Source organism: Chiloscyllium punctatum, chromosome 10 (genome assembly GCF_047496795.1).
Source record: "Chiloscyllium punctatum isolate Juve2018m chromosome 10, sChiPun1.3, whole genome shotgun sequence".
Taxonomy (NCBI): Eukaryota; Metazoa; Chordata; class Chondrichthyes; order Orectolobiformes; family Hemiscylliidae; genus Chiloscyllium; species Chiloscyllium punctatum.
The window spans coordinates 4,240,367-4,264,655 of record NC_092748.1 but is presented as its reverse complement, the minus strand read 5'-3'; the positions used below and the strand labels follow the sequence as shown (position 1 = coordinate 4,264,655).

Sequence of the window (24,289 nt, the reverse complement as noted above, 5' to 3'; positions counted from 1 at the left end):
GAAAAAGAAATGTCAGAGGGAAAAAGAGAAATAGAGAGGCTCAAAGGGATAGGGTTGAAGTCAGTGCAAGACAGCGCAAATGGAAACAGATACATAAGGACAAAGGAGAAACGTTATACAGAAGCAAAAACTTCTCCAAAATCCAGAGTCCACATTAGCAATTAGTTGTCAGATAGTCACTTGACTGATGATGGGTCTATAGGTTCTGCAATTTATTCAATGGGGTTCAGTTATAATTAGCTTTATTAAGTGAGAATAAAATAGAGCTACAAAGAGTGCAGTGGTAGTGTCCCTACCTCAGGGCTAGAAGGTCCAAGTACAAGTCCCATCTGTTCTAGTTGTGTGTCATAACAGGTTGATTCAAATGTTAACCAGAATTATGCCTACGGCCATGCTAGTTTGAAAACGCCCTATTTTGTCTGATCTCAGAAGCTTAGCAGACTCAGGCCTGGTTAGTGCTAGGATGGGATTCTGCCTGGGAATACCAGGTGCAGTAGGCTTAGGGGGGCACGATGGCTCAGTCATTAGCACTGCTGCCTCACAGCGCCAGGGACCCAGGTTCGATTCCAGCCTCGGGCGACTATGTGGAGTTTGCATATTCTCCCTGTGTCTGCGTTTTAGGTGTAGTGTAGTTAGGGGTAAATATGGTGAATGGGTCTGGGTGGGTTACTCTTCAGAGGTCAGTGTGGACTAGTTGGGCCGAAGGGCCTGTTTCCACATTGTCAGGAATCTTAAAAAAAAATTAACGAGAATGGAGCTACAGCTCAATACATCCATGAACTCTGTCATGTTTCATCTATGAATAATAAATATATCTTTAGAGAAGATCAACTCATTGAGCTTGAGGTTTCTTTCGGCTCATCTTGAGTCTTCATTATCCGTTTTGTTTCAAAGCCACTTATATTGTGGTGGAACAGGGCTCACCATTGTGGGTTGTAGCAACCTGATGGGACGCTGGGTACATTGGCTAAGTGAAACTCTGAAATAACAAAACCTGCACACCAGACATAAGCCCTTCATTAGGAACGTTGTCGGGGGAGGGGGAGGACCCAAGGGGGCTAAGAGATAAATAGGAGGGGTGTGGGGGTGGGGTGAAGGTAGTCAGGAAGGGGGTAGGTGGATGCAAGTGGTGGGGTGGGGGGGGGGGGGGGGGGGGGTGGGGGGAGATGGTGATAGGTCAGAGCCGAGTTTGGAGCGGTGGGCAGGCAGATGCACAGGTAGGACAGTTCAAGAGGGTGGTGCCGAGTTGGAGGATTGGAACTGGGATAAGATGGGGGCAAGGGAGATGAGGAAACTGGTGAAATCCACATTGATCCTGTGTGGTTGGCCCCCCCTGTCCAGTACCCCTCCACCGACACACTCATTCGATTGACTTAACTGGTCCTCACCTCAACAACGTCTCCTTTGAATCCTTCCGCTTCCTTCAGGCCAAAGGGGTAGCCCTGGGCATCTGTATGGGCCCCAGCTATGCCTGCCTCTTTGTCAGGTACGTGGAACAGTCTATCTTCTGCAGTTACACCGGCACCATTCCCCACCTTTTCCTCTACTACATTGCTGTGCTCCCATGAGAAGGTTGAACAGTTTATCAACTTCACGAATACTTTATACCATGACCTCAAGCTCACCTGGACCATCTTAGAAACCTCCCTCCCCATCCTGGATCTCTGAATCTCCGAATCTCCATTTGCGGCACCCGACTCCATACGGACATCCGCTACAAAGCCACCGACTCTGACAGCTACCTGGACTACACCCCTCAGTAGAAAGCTGAAAAATGTGTTGCTGGAAAAGCGCAGCAGGTCAGGCAGCATCCAAGGAGCAGGAGAATCGACATTTCGGGCCTGAAGAAGGGCTTATGCCCGAAACGTCGATTCTCCTGCTCCTTGGATGCTGCCTGACCTGCTGCGCTTTTCCAGCAACACATTTTTTAGCTCTGATCTCCAGCATCTGCAGTCCTCACTTTCCCCTCAGTAGAAAGGTTACCCTTATCGCCAATTCCTCCACCTCCACTGTATCTGCTCCCAGGAGGAACAATTCAACTCCAGTACATCCCAGATGACTTCTTCCTTCAAGGACCACTTCCTCTCCTATCTGATCAATGATGCCCTCCAGTGCATCTCTTCTACTTCCAGCACCTCTGCCCTTGAACCCCATCTCTCCAAGTGTATCAAGATCAGAACCCACTCCGTCCTCACATTTCACTCCTCCACTCTCCAGATACAATGCATCATTCTCCAACATTTCCGCCACCTACAATCAGACCCTCCCATCAGAGATATATTTCCCTCCCCACTCCTATCAGCATTCTGCAGAGACCAATCCCCTCATGACTCCCTCATTAGATCCACGCCCATCCCCCCCACCCAACCAATCCACCCTCCATCCCTGGCACCTTCCCTTGCCACTTCAAGCGGTGTAAAACCTGCGGCCATACCTCACCCCTCACCCCTCACCCCTCACCTACATTCAAGGTCCTAAAGGATCCTTCCACATCCAGCAGAGATTTTCCTGCACCTCCAAACACCTCATCTACTATGTCCACCGATCTCAATGTGGTCTCCCCTACACTGGGGAGACAGGACCCCAACTTGCAGAACATTTTGGGAAACATTTCTGGAACACACGCACCAAACATCCCCACTGCCCTGTGGCCGACCACTTCTACTCCCCCTTCTACTCCGCCAAGAACAGGCAAGTCATGGGCTTCCTCCATCACCAAATCCAAGTCACCCGATGCCTGGAGGAAGAACACCTCATCTTCCACCTTGGGACCTTCCAACCACATGGGATCAATGTGGATTTCACCAGTTTCCTCATCTCTCCTCCCTCCATCTCATCCCAGATCCAACTCTCCAACTCAGCACTGCCCTCTTGAACTTCTCCAGCCTGTCCATCTTCCTTCCCACCTATTCACTCCACCCTCTGCTCCAACCTATTACCATCATCCCCCCCATCTGCATCCACCTATCGCCTTTCCAGCTATCTTCCCACCAGCCCCACCCCACCCCCTCCTATTTATCTCTCAGCCCCCATGGGCCCCTCCCAAATTCCTGATGAAGAGTTTATGCCTGAAACGTCGACTCTCTGGCTCCTCGGATGCTTCCTGACCGGCTGTGTTTTTCCAGCACCACACTTTATGACTCTTGTTTCAAACTATTATGCGTACCTCCTTGATTGACCAGAACTACGGAAAGTTCCAGAAAACCATCTAAAAGATATAGAAACAGGGTTCATTTGCAGGCCTCAGTCTTGGAACCGGCCTCAAAATCCCTGGAATTGTCTGAGGCACTCCAAGGACACCAGGATGACAAGATGCAGAGACTAGTTGATCGTCCAGGGAGACAGAGGTAAAAAGTAGCTTTTCAGACCCAAAGACAGAGCCAAGGAGAGAGTGACTGTATAGATCTGCAGGAGACTCAGGAAGTATTGTAATGTTGAGGGGCCGTTGTATTAAAGATCAGTTTAGTATTAAAAATGATTATAATTTTATTCTTAATCAAGTTGGGGCTGTACTCTATTGCTACTGGCTTGTGTTTGTATTGATTTGACCACTTTGGTATTGTAGGACACATGGGCAAATTCATTCATAGTATTTCTGGTGGTCCAGTGATCACTCTCCACATTTATTGAGGTCAAATCTGACCTTCTTCAAGTAGCTCTTCTTAACACATATGAGGCCGCCCTTGTTCCATCATGAGTAGAGAACGCATTCCAGAAGACGAGCAAGAGACATTCTGATGCAGTGGTCTGTTCAGTGCATTTACCATGTTCAGGATATCCAGGTAAACCGAGAAACCAAACGAGCAATAAGAATTATGGGCACGTTGGTAAAATTTAGAGACCATGTCGAAATATGCTAGGTCCAATGTCTTGGTATTACCTGAATTGACACCACAACTGACCTCGACACTGGTGAATCAGAGAGGGAAATAAACTGGAAACAGTTCCTGCTTCTGACGTGGTGATGCCTAACTAAAGTATTGGAAGTAAGGACAGGATACAACTTGACACTAAGATTACGTACTTTAGTGAAGCTTGCAACCTGTGGAGCTGTGCCATTACAGGCAGCACAGCCTGAAGGAAAGAGGAGAGTCAGAGAACGTAAGCACTGACGTAATACACTTCATAATGCAAACACTTTTGCCTTTACGAGAACTGTTTACATTTCAAGCTTTCAGTGAGCATGAGGGCTGTACTCAGTCTGATGGGCCCTAACAAGCAAACGAATTGCTTGTGTGTGAATTTTCCACAACTCATCTGCCCAGATACCAGAAGTATTGTACAGAATAATGATGGTAATGCTATCCATGTGTCAGCTGACATGCTCTGTAAATTGTACTGATTCGATGTAGAACACAGTAGTCTGCTTTGTTCTCAGCTGAATTCACTGTCCTGGTTCAGTGAAATGCGAAGCAGTATTGCAGGTGAGTGTGTTTTGGGAGATCCACAACGTACTTTATTCAACATGGACCTTCAAATAACTGGGCATGTGAATTCTGCATGGTACAAGAAACTAACATTGAAGTTAGTGAAAATGTCTTTTTAACAAGTGAGTCGTTTCCTTGGAATCGAACCAAATGACTTCTTTAACTTTGGGAGAATTAATTCTAAGCCCCATGGGATGAAATAAAGTTCCACTTCTTGCACTATGTGTTTGTGTTGCCTGCCCTCACTTCCATGAAGATATAGTAAAAAAGGCAACGCATTTTGCTCCAACAACTTACCTTTCCACGGGCTCAAACAGGGGCATCCTATGTTTCAGCGTGATACTCCTGCCTCAACTCTGATTGCAAAGGTGGGGCTTATTTGGAGAAACAATTTACATTTATATATTGCGTCTCATTAATTCAGACCGCCCCGAGTTGCTTCATATCCAAACAAGTAATTTTTAAATATAGTCCCTGCTTCACTATGGAGAAACATGGCAATCAATATACACACAATGTCCACAAAATATAAATATTTGTTGATTTTCTTTGTTTTTTAAGGTGTCAAGAAGTGCTTATGTCAAGCAATGATTTTTATCTTGAGCTTTTTAAAAACAGACTTTATGGAAACATAAAGATGAATTGAGGATATAGCCAGATATAGTTACACCAATTTATATGCCTATATATTCTCCACTCCTATTTATTGGACCGGAGAGTCTGTTTGCAAAACTCATCAATGATATGGCCTCAGGGGAGTGTGTAGGACTCACTTCTCTTGTCCCACTGGCAGATAATGTATTCACCTATTTGAGATAGTTCATTATGACTAATCAGTTTGACAATGGGACTCTGAATAAGGTAGCTTTCAAGACTCGTGCTAACCAAGTTACCCTGGGAAAGGGCAGACAAAGATCTTATTTAGATAGCCCTAGATTTTGAAGAAGGCATATCACATGACAAAGCAATCCTTTTCATGTTTTCAGCATGTATTCTCAGCAGAACTGAAGACAAGCGAGTTAGAGAGAATGTCCCAAGTGAGGGATGGCACGGGGGAATGGTTTGGGGAGTGGCAGTCCAGCCTCCCTCCCTCCCTCCCTCTCTCCAACCAACCTGGTAAGCTTTATTTCTGTTTGCTGAATATGATCACCATGCTGCAGGTGGAGTTTGCTTTTAAGCATTCAACCCAGCGCTAACCTCTCCCAGAAAAGAACAAATTCATTATTTACAGTTTTCAGCTGAAAGCCCTGAGATCATCGAATTTGGCCTGATGCCATTTGAGTCACTGAATTACACACTGCATTTTCTTTTTACTTATTTCAGCGACTCTAATTTGGCCAGCCTATCCTGTAAATTGTAGTTGTTTGTGTGTGAACTTTGAATGTGTGCAGGAAAATCGTAGCCATTTATTATTTCACTTAGATTTGTTTTGATGTAACAAAAAAAACTCTTTTCTTTATTAAACTCAAGAAAACCGATATATTCCTTCATGATCACAGTGAGTAAACAGCTAGTTACTCACCAAATCGAAAAATATATCATTTTCAAATCATTGTGGTCAAATGAGAAAAGCCATTCAAAGTGTCCTCGAGCAGTATAACAAAAGGGATCTTCGCCAAAGGATAAATAATGATCAGGGTACCAATAAGATTTACTTGTTAGAATCATAGAAGTCCTGCAGTGTGGAACCAGGCCATTCAGCCCATTAAGCCCACACTGTCCCTCCAAAAAGCATCCCACCCCATTCCTGTAACCTTGAATTTCCTATGCTAACCCATCTAGCCTGCACATCCCTGTGGACACTATGGGCAATTTAACGTGGCCAATACACCTAACCTGCACATCTTTGGACTGTGGGAGGAAACTGGAGCGTCCAGAATAAACCCACAGAGACATAGTGTAACTATGAAACCTCCACAAAGACAGTCACTCACAGGTGGAATTGAACCTGAGCCCCTAGTGCTATGAAGCAGCAGTGCTAACCACTGAGCCACCATGCCACCCCATTTGTCTTGTATAAGACAGCATCTCCAACATTGCAACACTCTCTCAATACAGTGCAGAATTGTCAGCATGGATTATGTATATGTGTCTCTTTAGAAATGATTAAACATGTTACTTCTCATCTCAGAGGCATTAGTGCTATTGTAGCTGACTACCTATATTTTCATACCGCGTGAATGTGCAAAATGTTAACTCTGTCCCATTAATTTCCCCAACTCCATCATCAATCCCTCACAATTACAGCCACATCTCTCTGCCTTAGCAGCAATCCCACAGCCTCCTTGTTTGCATTAAGTTTTAACCTTGACACTCTGAGAACTACAAACGGTCTCATTCAAATTCCTTAAATAAACTGTGGAGGTCTTGTGGTGTCATTGTAAAATCCCTGTGTTAAGCCTAGAGGCTCGTTTCATTAGTGTTTCTGTCCAGGACTTGATGGACAAGGAAGATGTGTTTGTGATGTGGCCAGACAAGTGGACCATTAACTCATAAATCCTTCCCCGTAGGCCAAGGTGACTGGACAGAGTGGGAGAGACTCCTGGTCAACCAATTGCAGAAGACACGACAACTCACTGCAATATCTCACCAACGATAATATTAGGCCAGCACAGAGGTCCATGATTCCTAGTGCCCTTTCAGCACATGGTGCTTAGAGAGGGAGGAAATAAGCTGCTTGGCCAAGGTGGTGTATGAAATTTTCTCCATTTCTCTTTATGCCACATTGTGTACTACAACCATTGAACTCCCAAACCCTGTAACAACTAATAGCTATATGAAAGAAATTAACCAATTTCCTTTTGAATTGACCTCCCTCTCTTTCATAAGGCATGGCTTAACATCTTGTACAGGATGAGGCATTGTCTCATTTTTTCAGCCCGACTGTTGGTAGCATATCTTATCACTGCTTGTTTTGTTCATCCTTCAGTATGGGAGAGGACAGTTAGGATTACATCTCATTTCACACAGTGAGTGTTGTGATGATTGACGAGGCTGACTGATGCTCAGAGGATGAGTGCCTTGTAAATTGAACAGTGAACTTTGCATACACCAAGTCAAAAGTGTTGATGTTTTTTTAGATGAGGCTTTCTCAATTGGTATTTACATTCATCAGTGATTGTAGAAGAGAACTGGGGGATTTTAAAATTCAGCATATGATAATCAAGCAATTGATAATGAGGGACAAAAGAGAATGACATAGTTAGTGACACAAAACAGATAGTAAAGATTTCTGCAGGTCAATAAAAAGGGGAAAATCACTGAGAACAAATGTGAGTTCCTGAGAGACAGAGACAGGCGAAATCATGAACATTGGAGCAAGAAATGATAATAGGCCACTTGGCCCTTGAATCACCATTTAATGTGATTGTGGCTGATCTGATTTTAACCTCGACTCTACGTTCCTGCATACTCCCAATAATCTTTCAATCCCTGTTAGTCTATCTACTTAAGCCTTAAAAATATTTAAAGTATCTGCAGCCACTGCCTTTTCAGGAAGGGAATTTCAAAGACTCTCAGCCCACTGAGAGGAAGAATGTTTGCTCATCTCTGTTTACATTTGCAGCACTTTGCTTTTAATCTGAGATCCCTAGATCTAGATTCTCCCATATCTACGCCGTCCTGTCAACTTAGGATCCTATACATTTCAATAAAATTACCCCTGACTCTTCTAAACTCCGAATACAGGTCTGTCATGACTAGCCATTCCTCATAAGGTATTCCACTCATTCTAGGTATTAGTTTAGTAAGCTTTCTCTGAATTGCTTCCAATGCATTAACAACCTTCCCTAAGCACAGTGACCATTATTAGATGCAGTCCTCCAGATTTTGTCTCACTAGAGCAGTGTACAATTGAAGCATAACTTTACTACTCTTGCATTCAGTTCTCCTTGCAATAGAACATAACATTCAATTGGCTTTCCTGATTATTTGCTGAACCTGCATACTTACCTTTTGTGATTCATTTTGCCATGACCACAGATCATGGCCCTGCATTGCTTAACTCCTTATTAGACTTTTAAGTAAGGCAGGCTTTTTTGAAAGAAGAATGTACAAGCCAAAGGTAACTGAGAATGCAATTCAGTGACTGTTTGGAAAATTCCTGTGTTAATTGAACACAGCTTTGAGAGAGGTTATGGAATGTTGCACCTCGAAGTATGTTAAGGAATTTCAAAGAGGCACAATGCTAAAGATGGAAAAAAATCTCCTGTTAGTTTCATCCACAGATGGTGGGTATAATGTGAAATTGGAACAAATGCAAATGTTATGGATCCTTTGCAAATATGTAGAAAGAATTGTGAGTGTGTGTGTGTCCAGTGCCACTGAGCAAGATTGAGCTGTGAAGGCTCCAGCTAGGAACATCTACTAGACAGATTGTCCTTGCAGTTATAAAGGAAAAGAATGGAAAGTCTCTCAGTCTCTCTCTCTATTGCTGGAACCAAGTCACCACCCAAAGTCACAGTGAAATAAGATTTGATTTGATTTGATTTATTATTGTCCCATATACCTAGTTACAATGAAAAGTTTTATTTTGCATGCAGTGCAGCCAGATAGAGTCATAGAGTCACAGAGCTGTACAGCAGGGAAACAGACTCTTCGGTCCAACCCATCCATTATGACCAGCTATCTCAACCTAATCTAGTCCCATTTGCCAGCACCCGGCCCATATCCCTCTAAACCCATCCTATTCATATACCTATCCAGATGTCTTTTAAATGCTGCAACTATCTAGCCTCCACCACTTCCCTGGCAGCTCATTCCACACACGCACAACCCTCTGCGTGAAAAAGTTGCCCCTTAGGTCCCTTTTATATCTTGCCCCTCTCATCCTAAACCTATGCCCTCTAGCCCTGGACTCCCCCGCTCCAGGGAAAAGACCATAAGACCATAAGACCATAAGACCATAAGACATAGGAGTGGAAGTAAGGCCATTCGGCCCATCGAGTCCACTCCGCCATTCAATCATGGCTGATGCGCATTTCAGCTCCACTTACCAGCGTTCTCCCCGTAGCCCTTAATTCCTCTAGACAACAAGAACCTATCAATCTCGGCCTTGAAGACATTTAGCGTCCCGGCTTCCACTGCACTCCGTGGCAATGAATTCCACAGGCCCACCACTCTCTGGCTGAAGAAATGTCTCCGCATTTCTGTTCTGAAATGACCCCCTCTAATTCTAAGGCTGTGTCCACGGGTCCTAGTCTCCTCGTCTAACGGAAACAATTTCCTAGCATCCACCTTTTCCAAGCCATGTATTATTTTGTACGTCTCTATTAAGTCTCCCCTTAATCTTCTAAACTCCAACGAATACAATCCCAGTATCCTCAGCTGTTCCTCATATGCTAGACCTGTCATTCCAGGGATCATCCGTGTGAATCTCCACTGGACACGTTCCAGTGCCAGTATGTCCTTCCTGAGGTGTGGGGACCAAAACTGGACACAGTACTCCAAATGGGGCCTAACCAGAGCTTTATAAAGTCTTAGTAGTACATCTCTGCTTTTATATTCCAACCCTCTTGAGATAAGAGACAACATTGCATTCGCTTTCTTAATCACGGACTCAACCTGCATGTTTACCTTTAGAGAATCCTCGACTAGCACTCCCAGATCCCTTTGTGCTTTGGCTTTATTAATTTTCTCACCATTTAGAAAGTAGTCCATGCTTTTATTCTTTTTGCCAAAGTGCAAGACCTCACACTTGCTCACGTTAAATTCCATCAGCCATTTCCTGGACCACTCTCCCAACCTGTCTAGATCCTTCTGTAGCCTCCCCACTTCCTCAGTACTACCTGCCTGTCCACCTAACTTCGTATCATCGGCAAACTTCGCTAGAATGCCCCCAGTTCCCTCATCCAAATCATTAATATATAATGTGAACAGCTGTGGCCCCAGCACCGAGCCCTGCGGGACACCGCTCGTCACCGGCTGCCATTCTGAAAAAGAACCTTTTATCCCAACTCTCTGCCTTCTGTTGGACAGCCAATCCTCAATCCATCCCAGCAGCTCACCTCGAACACCATGGGCCCTCACCTTGCTCAGCAGCCTCCCGTGTGGCACCTTATCAAAGGCCTTTTGAAAGTCTAGATAGACCACATCCACTGGGTTTCCCTGGTCTAACCTACTTGTTACCTCTTCAAAAAAGACCTTGTCTATTTACCCTATCCATGCACCTCATGATTTTTTAAACCTCTATAAGGTCACCCCTCAGCCTCTGATGCTCCAGGGAAAACAGCCCCAGCCTGTTCAGCCTCAAATCCTATAGCTCAAATCCTCCAACGCTGGCAACATCCTTGTAAATTGTTTCTGAACCCTTTCAAGTTTCACAAGATCCTTCTGATAGGAAGGAGACCAGAATTGCATGCAATATTCCAAAAGTGGCATAACTAAAGTCCTGAACAGCCGCAGCATGACCTCCCAACTCCTATACTTACTACTCTGACCAATAAAGGAAAGCATACCAAATGCCTTCTTCACTATCCTATCTACCTGCAACTCCACTTTCAAGGAATTATGAACCTGCACTCCAAGGTCTCTTAGTTCAGCAACACTCCCTAGGATCTTACTATTAAGTGTATAAGTCCTGCTCTGATTTGTTTTTCCAAAATGCAGCACCTCACATTTATCTAAATTAAATTCCGTCTGCCACTTCTCAGCCCATTGGCCCATCTGATCAAGATACCATTGTACTCTGTGATAACCTTTTTCACTATCCACTACACCTCCAATTTTGGTGTCATCTGCAAACTCACTACCTCGTATGTTCACATCCAAATCATTTATGTAAATGACAAAAAGCAGTGGACCCATGTGCACTCCACTGTCACAGACCACCAGTCTGAAAAGCAACCTTCCACCACCACACTCTGTCTTCTACCTTTGAGCCAGTTCTGTATCCAAATGGCTAGTTCTCCCTGTATTCCATGAGATCTAACCTTGCTAACCAGTCTCCAATGGGGAACCTTGTCAAATGCCTTACTGAAATCCATATAGCTCACATCTACCACTCTGCCTTCACCAATTTTCTTAGTTACTTCTTCAAAAAACCCAATCAAGTTTGTGAGACATGATTTCCCATGCACAAAGCCATGCTGACTATCCCTAATTAGTCCTTGCCTTTCCAAATACATGTAAATCCTGTCGCTCAGGATTCCCTCCAACAACTTGCCCACTACTGACATCAGGCTCACCAGTCTATAGTTCCCTGGCATTTCCTTACCAAGTTTCTTAAAGAGTGGTACCATGTTTGCCAACCTCCAGTCTTCTGACACTTCACCTGTGACTATCGATGATACAAATATCTCATCAAAGGGCCATGCAATCGCTTCCCTAGCTTGCCAAAGAGTTCTAGGGTAGACCTGACCAGGTCTTGGGGATTTATCCACTTTTATGCATTTCAAGACATCCAGCACTTCCTCTTCTGTAATATGGAAATTTTTCAAGATATCGCCATCTATTTCCCTGCATTCAATATCTTCCATGTCCTTCTCCAAAGTAAACATTGATGCAAAATACTCGTTTATTATCTCCCCCTCTCCTGTGGCTCCATACGATCTTTGAGGGGCTCTATTCTCTCCCTAGTTACCCTTTTGTCTTTAATGTATTTGTGAAAACCTTTTAGATTATTCTTAATCCTATTTGCCAAAGCTATCTCATGTCCCCTTTTTGCCCTCCTGATCTCTCTCTTAAGTATACTCCTACTGTCTTTATACTCTTACAAGGATTCACTTGATCTATCTGTCTGTACCTGACATATGCTTCCTTCCATTTCTTAACCGAAACATCAATTTCTTTAGTCATCCAGCATTCCCTACACCTACCAGCCTTTCTTTTCACTCTAATAGGAATATACTGTCTCTGAACTCTCGTTATCTCATTTCTGAAGGTTTCCCATTTTCTCATCATCCCTTTACCTGTGAACATCTGCCCCCAATCAGCTTTTGAAAGTTCTTGCCTAATACCATCAAAATGAGCCCTTCTCCAATTTAGAACTTCAACTTTTAGATCCAGTCCGTCCTTTTCCATCGCTATTTTAAAACTAATAGAATTATGGTCACATCATGCCACACAAAGTGCATTAGGGTGCTAGAAGAGAAGAAAGAATATATGTTACAGCTGCAGAGAAGGTGCACAAAGAGTGAGATCAACATTAAATTTAACATTTGAGAGCTCCATTCAGAAGTCTAATTACAGCGAGGAAGAAGCTGTTCATGAATCTGTTGGTATGTATGTTTAAGTGTTTGGATCTTACTGTGTTACTGAATTACTGAAGGAAACCAGACAACACCTGCCAGTGAATCTGTAAACCAACTACTCACATCTAGAGTCCATGCTATTGGAAATATCCAATGGTACAGCAGTATCATTTCACCCCTGTTCCACCTACTACAGAGACAAATCAAAGATGGATCTGTGCAATGTTTTAAAAACGTCCTCCCTTTTTCTCACTTCCCATTGCTAATCTGTGTGTAGGTGTGTTGTGTTTTATTTTCCTCACATTTTAGAAACCAATAATCTCCCTCTTAAATCAAGGAAGCCTGGCTAAATTGGCTCCTTTTAAAATATAAATACATTAGAGTTCCACACAGCCCTTTACCTGCGAACATCTGCCCCCAATCAGCTTTTGAAAGTTCTTGCCTAATACCGTCAAAATTAGCCTTCCTCCAAATTAGAACTTCAACTTTTAGATCCAGTCCGTCATTTTCCATCACTATTTGAAAACTAATAGAATTATAGTCGCATCATGCCACACAAAGTGCATTAGGGTGCTAGAAGAGAAGAAAGAATATATGTTACAGCTGCAGAGAAGGTGCACAAAGAATGAGATCAACATTAAAATTAAAATTTGAGCTGTCCATTCAGAAGTCTAATTACAGCGAGGAAGAAGCTGTTCATGAATCTGTTGCTTTGTGTGTTTAAGTTTCGGGTCTTAATGTGTTACTAAATTACTGAAGGAAACTGGACAACACCTGCCAGTGAATCTGTAAACCAACTACTCACATCCAGAGGCCATGCTATTGGAAATATCCAACTGTACATGTAAATTCTTCTGCTCCTTGGATGCTGCCTGACCTGCTATGCTTTTCCAGCACCACACTTTCAACCGGGATTAAATGTCAGCCAAGCTGTTGGAATTGATGGCCTACAGTGTTTTGAAAAAACGCTGTCTACAGAGAAAATGGGTCATTTGGCTTTTAACCTTCCAGAATTCCTTTGATTCCAGAGTGATCCCTGTGGATTGGGAAGTAGAAAATATGACCATACTATTCAAAAGCTTCTACAACAACAGCAACATATATGTACATGGTGCCTTTACTGTAACAAAATGATCCAAGGCACTTCAGAGGGATGTTTCAAGGACTGTTTAAAAGGAAGAAGAGAGGTAGTGATTTTGCGAGGTACTTGGAGGGAATTCCAGAGTTTAAGGCCTGAGTAAAAGACCAATTAAATCAGGATGCTAAGAGGCCAGAATTAGATATCTTAGAAGGTTGTGGTGCTGGAGAAGATTACAGAGCTAGAGAATAGAGAGACAGTCAAGGATTTGCAAAGAAGGCTGTTCAGTGGTAATGAGTGGGAGGGACTCAGTACAATTAAGGACACAAGGAAAGGAAGGACAAAGAAATTAGAGAACTACAGGCTAATCGTCTTAATTCCCAAATTTCTTTACAAGAATTACTCATGGTGTTGTCTAAGGCCCAATTATGTTCAGCTGCTTCATCAGTGTCCTTCTCTTAATCATAAAGTTTAAAGTGGGCATGAGACAATTGAACAGAGTCAGTATGGATTTATGAAAGGGAAGTTATGTTTGATGAATTTTTGATAAGTAACAATGTAATTGTTACTCACAGTGCCAGGGACTTGAGTTTTATTCCAGCCTCAGGCGACTGTCTGTGTGGAGCTTGCACATTCTCCCAGTGTCTGCGTGGGTTTCCAATGGGTTCCTCTGACAGTCTAAAGATGTGCAGGTACGGTGGATTAGCTATGCTAAGTTGTCATGTAGTGTCCAAGGCCTGATGGGGACAAAGTGGAGATGGTGTGGGTGAATTCTCTTGGAGGATCAGTGCATCAGTTGCAATGTTTCAGTGTCTTTTAAACAAATTAATATCTCTATTGCTGTCAATTCAATATAGGAGTTGACAAGAGCTATCTTAGCTAAAGTAACAATTGTTACAAGATTGGTGATTGTACAATAAGAAATAAGGTAGACACTAAAAAGCATCTATTGTTAGCAGTTTGTGTTCCATTAACAAATAATAGAAAATAATCTCCATAATGTTCTCAATGCTGAGTGAGATCATACATTAAGACATTGTAAATACTACTGTCATTATGGGAACACCCTCACTGCGTCCTTTAAATACAGAAAATTTGGAAACACCCAGTTATACCAGCTAAAAGAAAGTGTCTCATTTTTTCCATTGCCTTTCAATTTCCAATATTGAACATGGATCGCATATAGGAATCACAATCCCCAGTCTTGAAATTGTGATCTGTTTCATATCCACATTGTGCTAATAATTCTAGACACATTGGTTTCCCTTACTCCCCAACGCTATGTTGTAATCTGGGCTGACGAATGGAGCATGGCTGCGCAAGGGGGATAGTGCAACCCATGGGCCTGGTCCAGCAACAATAGTGTGCATAAATAACAGATCAGCATAGAGTTCTGGTTTCCCCATAGCTGGACAAAGTCCAAAAGCCAGAAAAAAAATGTTCAGAATCCCAAACATAAATGTACTCATGGGCTTGGTATTGGGAAATACAGTTTGCCATAAGTTTAGGGAATAGGCAACTGAAATGGTTCCCTTATTTCGTGTCACACTTCAGCTGTAGGTCCAATTCGAAGGTCTCACACAATCTGACAGCAAGCTTACACTGGGAAAACAGGAAGGCGTGTTTCATAAACCGTAATTTCTCAGCTGACAGAAACACATTTTAATCAAGTTAAATATCTAATGCGTTTAAGTAAAATGAGACTGGAACTAAAGTTTAACACAGTTTGCTATTTCTTTTAAACATGACAAAGGAAAATTTGGAGTGACTGCATTTTTGATCTTATGGACCAGACCTCAAAATATATTAAGAAGGTAACATAGACTCTAATTTGTTTAAAACTTATTTTAAAAGTAAACATAAGATGTTGCTTCTGGATGCAAGTCAATTGGTTAAACTATTCAATGTTAAGCAAAACATAATTTATTCATACACTATAGTTAAAATGCAATAAAAGAAAAATAAATTTAAACATTGGAATAGACTTGTATTAGAAAACATAACAGAATAATGAATTAGTTGACTACTAAATTGTAACTGCTCCAAAGTAGTATTAACCCATAAACAAGCTTTTGGCAAAAGGCAATTTCAGAAAACAGATTGTCTCACATGCAATTCCAGCAGCAGGAAGAGAACTCCCAGCTTTTAGCTGAAACTGAGGGAGGAGAGTAAATCAGAGTAAATGCTGAATTTGAATGGAAAAGAAACAATGGTTCATAAATGAGAGCAATAGTCAACATGTCACAACACAAAGGTAAAAGACATTCCAGGGCTGAGATGCTTATTGGAATATAACCAAGGGGTTTGTATAAATGGTCAGGAACAAATCTTGGAGCTAAGCAAAGATTTGTCTTTCTCCTCAGGAACTACCAGGGTCAAATTCACAAGGTGTCAGGTCTGGAGCTATTTGCTTTCATCAGGTCTTCAGCTGTTTCTCCTTCGACAGATGCTGCCAGACCCATGGAATATTTCCTGAATTTTCTGCTCTTACTTAACTTGTAAGTTGTTCGTCAGAGTGCTTTGTAACACAAACAAAGATGCTTACCCAAGTGGAAGTATGTGTAGGGCAGAGAGTAGGCGTATGTGAATCTTTCAAATAATTGGTACAGGTTCAATGGACTGAACCTTCTTCTGCGCTGTACCACTCTACGATGGTGAAAGGAGGACTGGAAGTCATGATCAAGAAAGTTGAAACTGTTGAATAATAGATTGGGGACAGTACTCCAAAATGGTTTTGGAAATGGTTGAGAAACACATGTATAGTAGCTGAAAGAATGTAGTAATCCCAGGGGGAAAATGGAGCGTGACAATGCTTCAAAAGGTGACAGCTCTAGAATGGAACCTGGAAGGGACTGAAAAATGAAGCCATGAATTTTACAAAATACATTTCACTCAGGCCTATCACAACGTCATAACACAGTGAGGCTACTACCAGCAATGAAGGTAGAAGGCAGGAGACTGGAATAACACAGCAAGACAGGTAGCATCAGGAGGTGGGGAAGTTGATGTTTGGGGTGTAACCCTTCTTCAGGACCAGCAGTGAAAGGGCTTCAAAAGCTTTTACATTCAAAGAGTTTATTTGAAGTCCAGGGATGTTGGTAGAGGCGAATGTGGTAAGGTTTTAGTGGACAGTGAGATCTGAGAACAGTTGTGAGGTCAATAACCTGTTCACCTGTTTCTTGATGTTGGGGAGGGAGGAATGTAGGTTTGGAAGAGGAACAAAGTCCCACTTATCAAATTGTGTCACTGGGATAGTCCCAGTGAAACATCCTGCTTTCGGCTCATAAACACAAATCTTACAACACAGCATTGCCTTGGTGACAATCTTCTATTGGTATTTGCTGTAGTCCAATGACCTCTCTCTTGAAGGGTTTAGCAAGGGAAACAGAAGAGGTTTGCCAAATATTTACTTTAAAAAAGCTAAACAAATGAGTCGTCGCTTCCAAGTCGGGTTGCAAACACATTGCTGAGTTATCCAATGTGCACTTGTATGTTTCTTTTTGAGGAGTTTGGGGGGGGGGTGAAGGTTTCGTCTGACGAGTGAACTCTAGCCCTGACGGACAGTGCGAACTGCAGGGAGGTACGAGCGCCGGGAACTCTGTATGTAAAGAAAGGGGTGGCGCTAAAGTCGACTCAGGATTTTGTGTAGGCGGAAGCTACAGTGACCTGACAAGGGTTGTGGGGGTGGAGGGATGCTACTGCGGTTCAGTGTCATTACTGTCTGTGTCTGAGAGAGAGAGAGGGATTGGGGAAGAGAGAGAGAGAGAAAGATCTCTGCGCTTTACAACATTAGCGAGAGCAGGGACACCTCAATGAACCTTTGCAACTCCCCTGTCACAATTTAAACCGGGACACGCACAGAAAGACGCAGTAACTTCATTGCTCGGATTTTTTTTTAAATTTGGTTTTTGTCGGTTATTTATTTTTGAAGGGGGCTTGGGGTGGGAGGGACGTGTGCGCCGAGATGAGAGTGAGAAGCTGCCAAACTGCAGATGCGGTGGTGTCGAAGTGTGCCGTGCACTGGGAGGTCGCTGTTTGAGTATTTGTGGGGGACGGGAATCGATACCCGCTGAAGGACTAAGTGCCATCCTTTGGAGCACACGCACATATACGTTAAGGAAGGGAGGGGGGGGTGGGGAGGGAAAGAAACCCCCGAGACATGGGCAATAGTTTCTCCAACGTGTCGGCGTTTCAGTCCCTGCACATTGTCATGTTGGGACTGGACTCGGCGGGCAAGACCACCGTCCTGTACCGGCTCAAGTTCAACGAGTTCGTCAACACGGTGCCCACCATCGGCTTCAACACCGAGAAGATCAGGCTCGGCAACGGCACCACCAAGGGCATCAGCTGCCACTTCTGGGACGTGGGCGGCCAGGAGAAGCTGAGGCCGCTCTGGAAGTCGTACAGCCGCTGCACCGACGGCATCATCTACGTGGTGGACTCGGTGGACGTGGACCGCCTGGAGGAAGCCAAGACCGAGCTGCACAAGATCACCAGGATCTCGGAGAACCAGGGCACCCCTCTGCTGGTCATCGCCAACAAGCAGGACCTGCCCAAGTCCCTGCCGGTGGGCGACATCGAGAGGCAACTGGCGCTGCCGGAGCTCTGCCCCTCCACCCCTTGGCATGTGCAGCCCGCCTGTGCCATCATTGGAGAAGGGCTGCCCGAGGGCATGGACAAACTCTACGAGATGATTGTGAAACGGAGGAAAGCCCTGAGGCAGAAGAAGAAACGCTGAGCGCACACGGAGACAAATATTTGGGGAAAAGGAAGTGACTTTGTGATTGAGAGCTCCAAAGGTAAACGTGCAGATCGATCTATATATAAATTATATATATTTATTTCACATAAATAATAAGACAACCATCAGATGGCATGATTAAACTGTTGCAAGAGTGCAGAGAGCCAGGATCGAAACCTGTTTAATTGCACCATTCCCCGGACACTGGATGTTGGTGCTGAGCACACTGCACTGGGGAGGGGAATGACAGCACTTGAGGGGTTTTTGCTTCACAAGAAGGAAAAAAAAACTCGAAAGAACTGTGAATGCACTGAGGGTTTTTTTTTCTCTCTCTGTGCTTGCTTTCCCCTCCTGGTCAGCCACTTAAGGACTTGTGCCGCTGCCACACTTCATTCTTGGAAGATGAAGAGATTTTGCCTGGTCACTTTAAGACTGCTCTCGAGCGTGGGACGTTTTCGAATAGATTTCGTACGAAAAAAAAGGAAAGACAATCCCTTCCAGTATTTGTGTTTTCCCAGAAAATGGATCCACCGTCCAATTTGCTGCGTTTTATTTTCTTTCACTCCCCCCCCCCCCCAACTTGGCTTCGACTGTTGGAAAGGCACGTGGTCTGAGGAAAAGAATTGAGATTCTGCTCTTGATCGGTTTTGTGGAACCTGTTGTAAAAGCCGCCTGTGAGCTCCCTGGGCCACTTGAGAGAATCAGTGGGCAGGACAAAGATCGGCTAATGTGCAGAATGGAGGTCCTTATCTTTTGTAGCTCCTCTTTGGCTATACCTTCCTAAGTTTAACATTTTTTAGTCGATTATTAAACTGACTTAGGTAAGGCTGGCCCTCACCTTTATTTCATTATGTACTCTATGTATTTATCTGCATTTGGTACTTTAAAAATGTCTTTTACCAATACAGTTGGCGGTAAGGATGAATTATGATCTTGGGATAATAAAACAAACCCTTGTGATAAAAGAATCATGTGGTGTTTTCTGTCCTTGCCCGAGGTCAACTCTTCTCTTGTTATTTTTATCTTCACTGGCCTGCCCTCTTTTCCATTTCTCTTCCTCCCCTCTGTCCTTGTTATATACCATTTTACTTTGCAATGGCAATTTTGCACCTCGGCTTGTAAGATTTTACTGGTTAAGAATTTGTAAAAAAAAATGCAATTAAGATTACAATTGCACCAGCACAGAGCTCCAGTATTCTCAGGAAACAACGCACTTGTGCTGCATTCACAGCAGTAGATGGAATAACATTTGCAAATATTAGATCAACACAGTTAGAACACAACACACTTAATTCAGGATTGTCCTGAGACATTCAATATGGCAGCTGGAGTGAAATTTTGTTCTAAGTCTAATTCTGGTGCAACGACTGGTTTTGATGAAGGATTGCAAGTGATACCCCTCCACCACCCCCTTGATTTGCTTTAGAACTGCAGGTGAAGCAGTGCCAAAGATTTTTGATCTGCAAATGGATGGTTTTGTGCAGGATATGGCAGTGCTGGAAGGTAAAATAACTGGTAACTGACAACTGTTTGGGGAGAGAAAACACCCTGGTTTCTAATTTAAGCCATGCTACTGGCTTACATGCTAAGAAAGTCACCGTAAATAAGGCACATCATCCTTAAATTCCCTGAAATCATTTTGTTTTGATGTGTAAAAGAGTAAAAGGAAATTGAGTGACAATTTGGTGTAAGTGAGGGTTTCAACGGAAGGCAAGCACATGTGCCACTCAATAGCAAAGGCCTGGGGTTTCAGCTCCAGCTGAGCTGTATGCCACAAAACACACAAACCAATCGCCAATAAATCTGCTTGAGTTAAGCTGCAGACAGAGACTGAATGAAGATGACAGATCTGCCTCCACAGTCTAACTACATGGCGGGGGGAGGGGTTGGTGTGGGGAGGAATGGAATATTTTCCTTGTAGAATTTCTCTTCCTCTCAACCCCTATATTAATAATGAAAGAATTCTGTCTTTTGAACCTCCCACACTAAATAGAGGAAGCAAAAATCCATAAGTGCAAGTCTCATCTTGTGACATGACCCATCGCTGTTTGTAGTCAGTGCCACTAATTTAAACATTCTTGTACTTTAAGTAGCCCAACCAGTCAGACCATGAACAAAACCTGTTTCATCCTGATGCATAAATAACAGGTCATGAATAGGGTATGCACTGCTACACAAATCAGTCAGGATTTAGAGAGTTACAAGATTCAACTCTCAGCTCACCTGTCGAACTCTCAATTAGGACAGTTACAATTTTGTAAATCTTTATTTTCATAATGTGAAAAGGTCGATGCTTTCTCAAGAAATGAAAACATTTTTGATCTGTTTTGGAAAAGCTCAGTTCCCAATTTACTGATCATTGAAGCACAAAGTCAGGGTATTTGCATGTCACATCATGACAAAAATGAGATATAAGCCAAAAAGATGTTTCCCACACAAGCATAGTATTTTCTGAAAGTACTGCCCCTTTAAAATGTGGGAAACAGTATCCATATCCGATAGATTAGGAAGAATTGATTAAAAGACATGTATGCACTTTTGATTTTGCATATGTGGGGGTGGCATGAATGTGCATTTACATGTGTGTGTGCCACTTTCAGATAACATAGTTTCATTGCAGAAGTAATACATTTGTCCTTCATTACTTGACAAATTTTCCCAAGGCAGTATGTCTGTACCTAATTCCTTTGACTCAATTCAATGTATACAAAAGTAGTTCAGTTCTTAGCTCACTACCCACAGGAGACACAGATCATATAATTAATTAGTGCACACCAGCAGGTTTGTTGGCCCATGCTGAATCAATATTACATTGGGGTTCTTTCTGTGGGAATACAATACAATTGACATTTTGTTGTAGAGTAGGTCCTTTCTGTCAATGGATTATTAAATCTGCAAAATCCTCTTTATGGATGAGTGTCAAAGCTTTAGAATGCAGCAATGTTACTTCATTGGCTTTATAACACTGCTGCTGGACTTGAGAAATACCCATATATAGAAGCACTTTTTAAAAAAATGATCATCTCAATACACATCCCTATCAAACATAAATCTGTTCTGTTCTATCAAACTTTATTCCTGTATCTTTTCCATTTTGCTTTTATTGTACACTTGTGTGTTTGTATAATGCTTTCACTGTATATTTTACATTTATATTGAGCGACTGCTCAATTCAGAATTCAGTTGTGGCAGGATGTTCCTAGGAAGTTAGTAGAAATGCTTTCAGGACTTCGTAAAAACAACCCTGAAGAGGTCAAACAGTCCCAGTGACTCATGGGAAAGTCTGGCTTGTGACTGATCAAGATTTGGGAAAAAGCTGAGCACATTGAGAGACTTCTGAGAGAATGTGTAAACACCTTACCTACCCAACCCTTCAACCACTACCTAACCCCGATATGGTGAAACAGGCAGACCATGCATTGAACATATGAGCCATCACAGCACTCATTGTGAAAGTAAGTCACCCTCAATCCCAAGAGATGTGAATGAAGATAAAGAGGTGGTGGAATCTTCTGCTTTTGGAGATGGCAGGACTGGAGGTAGGAAAAGTAGTTAATTAGTTGAGTGGTGATGCAACCAAACATTGCCACCTCCCCGCCCCAACCAGAACTATGTTCTAGTTGGGAAGGCCCGTGGTTGACCTCTCACCCCATTGCTAATTAAGATGTCAGTGATGGAAGACTTCAGGGCCATAGGCCTCTGGACCTGGAACTAACTCAGATACAAGTGGGTCTGTCACCATGCACCGATGGCAATAATTGCCACTCTTAGGGAACAGTTCACTGAGCATCTCAGCCGGGACCGCAGTGGCCGACCAGACCTCCTAGTCACTCTTGCCACCAAACACACCCCCCGAACCCTCAGGGACCTTCCCCTGCAACCAGAAAAGATGCAAAACCTGCTGGTACACCACTCCCCTCACCTCCATCCAGGGCCCCAAACAGTCCTTCCAGGTGAGAGAGAGGTTCACCTGCCTCTCTTCCAACCTAGTTTACTGCATTAGGTTATCCTGATGTGGTCTTCTCTAGATCAGGGAAACCAAGCGTAAACTTAGGAAACAGTTCACCGAGCATCTCAGCCAGGCCCGGATGAGGCCGACCAGACTTCCCAGTCACCGCCCATTTTAATTCTCCTTCCCTCTCCCTTTCTGACATGACCATCCTTGGCCTCCTCCATTGCCATAATGAACCAAACCACACCTCATCTACAGCCTGAAGGACTCAACATTGTGTTCTCAAATTTCAAATAGCCTCCCTTCCCTTCCCCTGACTTCCTTCCCAGCCCCTCCTCCTCCCCTCCACTCCACCCAGCCACCAGCCAGATTTGGTCAACCAGGTCATTCCTTCTATCCCCACTTCACCTATCCCCACTTCACCACTCCAACCCCTTTAACTGCAGCTGCCCTTACACCAACCCCTAGTCCTGAAGAAGGGCTACACCTGAAACATTGACTTCTCCACCTCCAGATGCTGCCTGGCCTGTTGTGTTCTTCCAGCTTCTTGCCTGTCTACTTTGGATTCCAGCATCTGCAGTTTTTTTTGTCTCTAATAGTTGCCATTCTGCAGGCAGCTTGTCAGCTTCAGAGTGTCCCATGATGAAAGGGAATCAGATGCCTGGTTGAGGGACTGGGTATTGGATGGTCAAGTGCCATCCCCATGCACTTGCTTCCATCTGGGTCCCACAATCTCCAAACTGGGAACATCACCCTTCCCCAGACATCACTTATCTCTGTCCTGGGTCCTCCATGATCCTGGGACTCCAGGGGTTTTCTACTGCTCCAGCCTCCTCCATGATGCTGCTGAGCACAAGAACTTTAGCCTTTTCACGCCAGCTCTCTCTAGAGGGGACTTTCGTTCCCCAGGGAAGGGGTTATTGATTCCAGGAAAATGATTGGCATGGTCCAATGAGTCTTTCATGGAACAGGCAAGGTGAGCATCTCACCAGTTCTTCAATGGGAAGCCCAATGCCTAAACAAAATTCTGTCCATTTTATTATATTTAGTTATGCAAGCTATTGGTGGAAGTGATGTATGTCCCCAATCTGACTGTGATCAGCCATCATAGAAAACTACTTCTTCACATTCTTTCTCCCAAACTGTGAACAGCACTACTCACAGTCAAATAGCTCCTGACTCTCCACCGTTGGGCAGTTCAGCTGTAATTCTTCAATCGTTGTTGGTATTCCCACAGAATGTAGACCTTTGTTAAAACAAACATTCAAGTGTTTCAAAAATGCTCTCAAAATTCAGAGTAGCTCAGAAAATCCATCAGGAAAGGTCACCGACAGGAATAAGTGTGAGACAGACACAAACACTGCCCTGCAACACTTGCCAGAGTCTCCTGAATAGATTGGCACATTGTATTCATACAGTACGTGTGCAACTACTTGTATCTTGAGTTTTTTCATGTGTTTTCTCCCCAGCAAAAGGAGGCTAAGAGTGTTGGTGGTAGGAGTTAGTTTTCTGAATGCTCCCTGTGTTCTGGAGAATAAAAATACTTGCATTGAGAAAGCTCTTTTCATGACCTCAAGACACCCCAAATAATTTTTACAGGTGATCAAGTTAAAAATCACACAACACCAGGTTATAGTCCAACAGGTTTAATTGGAAGCACTAGCTTTTGGAGTGCTGCTCCTTCATCCACAACCACCTGATGAAGGAGCAGCGCTCTGAAAGCTAGTGCTTCCAATTAAACCTGTTGGACTATAAACTGGAGTTATGTGATTTTTAATTTTGTACACTCCAGTCCAACACTGGTAGCTCCAAATCAGGTAATCAAGTACTTTTGTTGTAATGAACCACAGCAATCAATTTGCACCTAGCAAACTCCTGCAAACAGCAATGTGATAAAGGATC

The 24,289-nt window shown here is 43.4% G+C and overlaps 1 protein-coding gene and 1 pseudogene across 1 annotated transcript; both read left to right on the top strand.

Moving 5' to 3' along the window:
* Positions 1-381: 381 nt before the first annotated feature.
* On the top strand, positions 382-500 carry LOC140482545 (5S ribosomal RNA; annotated as a pseudogene).
* Positions 501-17,403: 16,903 nt separating this feature from the next.
* LOC140481832 (ADP-ribosylation factor-like protein 4C) lies at positions 17,404-19,367 on the top strand. The gene has a single exon (XM_072578360.1). The coding sequence runs from the start codon at positions 17,854-17,856 to the stop codon at positions 18,430-18,432; it is 579 nt and encodes a 192-aa protein (XP_072434461.1). The 5' UTR covers positions 17,404-17,853; the 3' UTR covers positions 18,433-19,367.
* Positions 19,368-24,289: the final 4,922 nt, after the last annotated feature.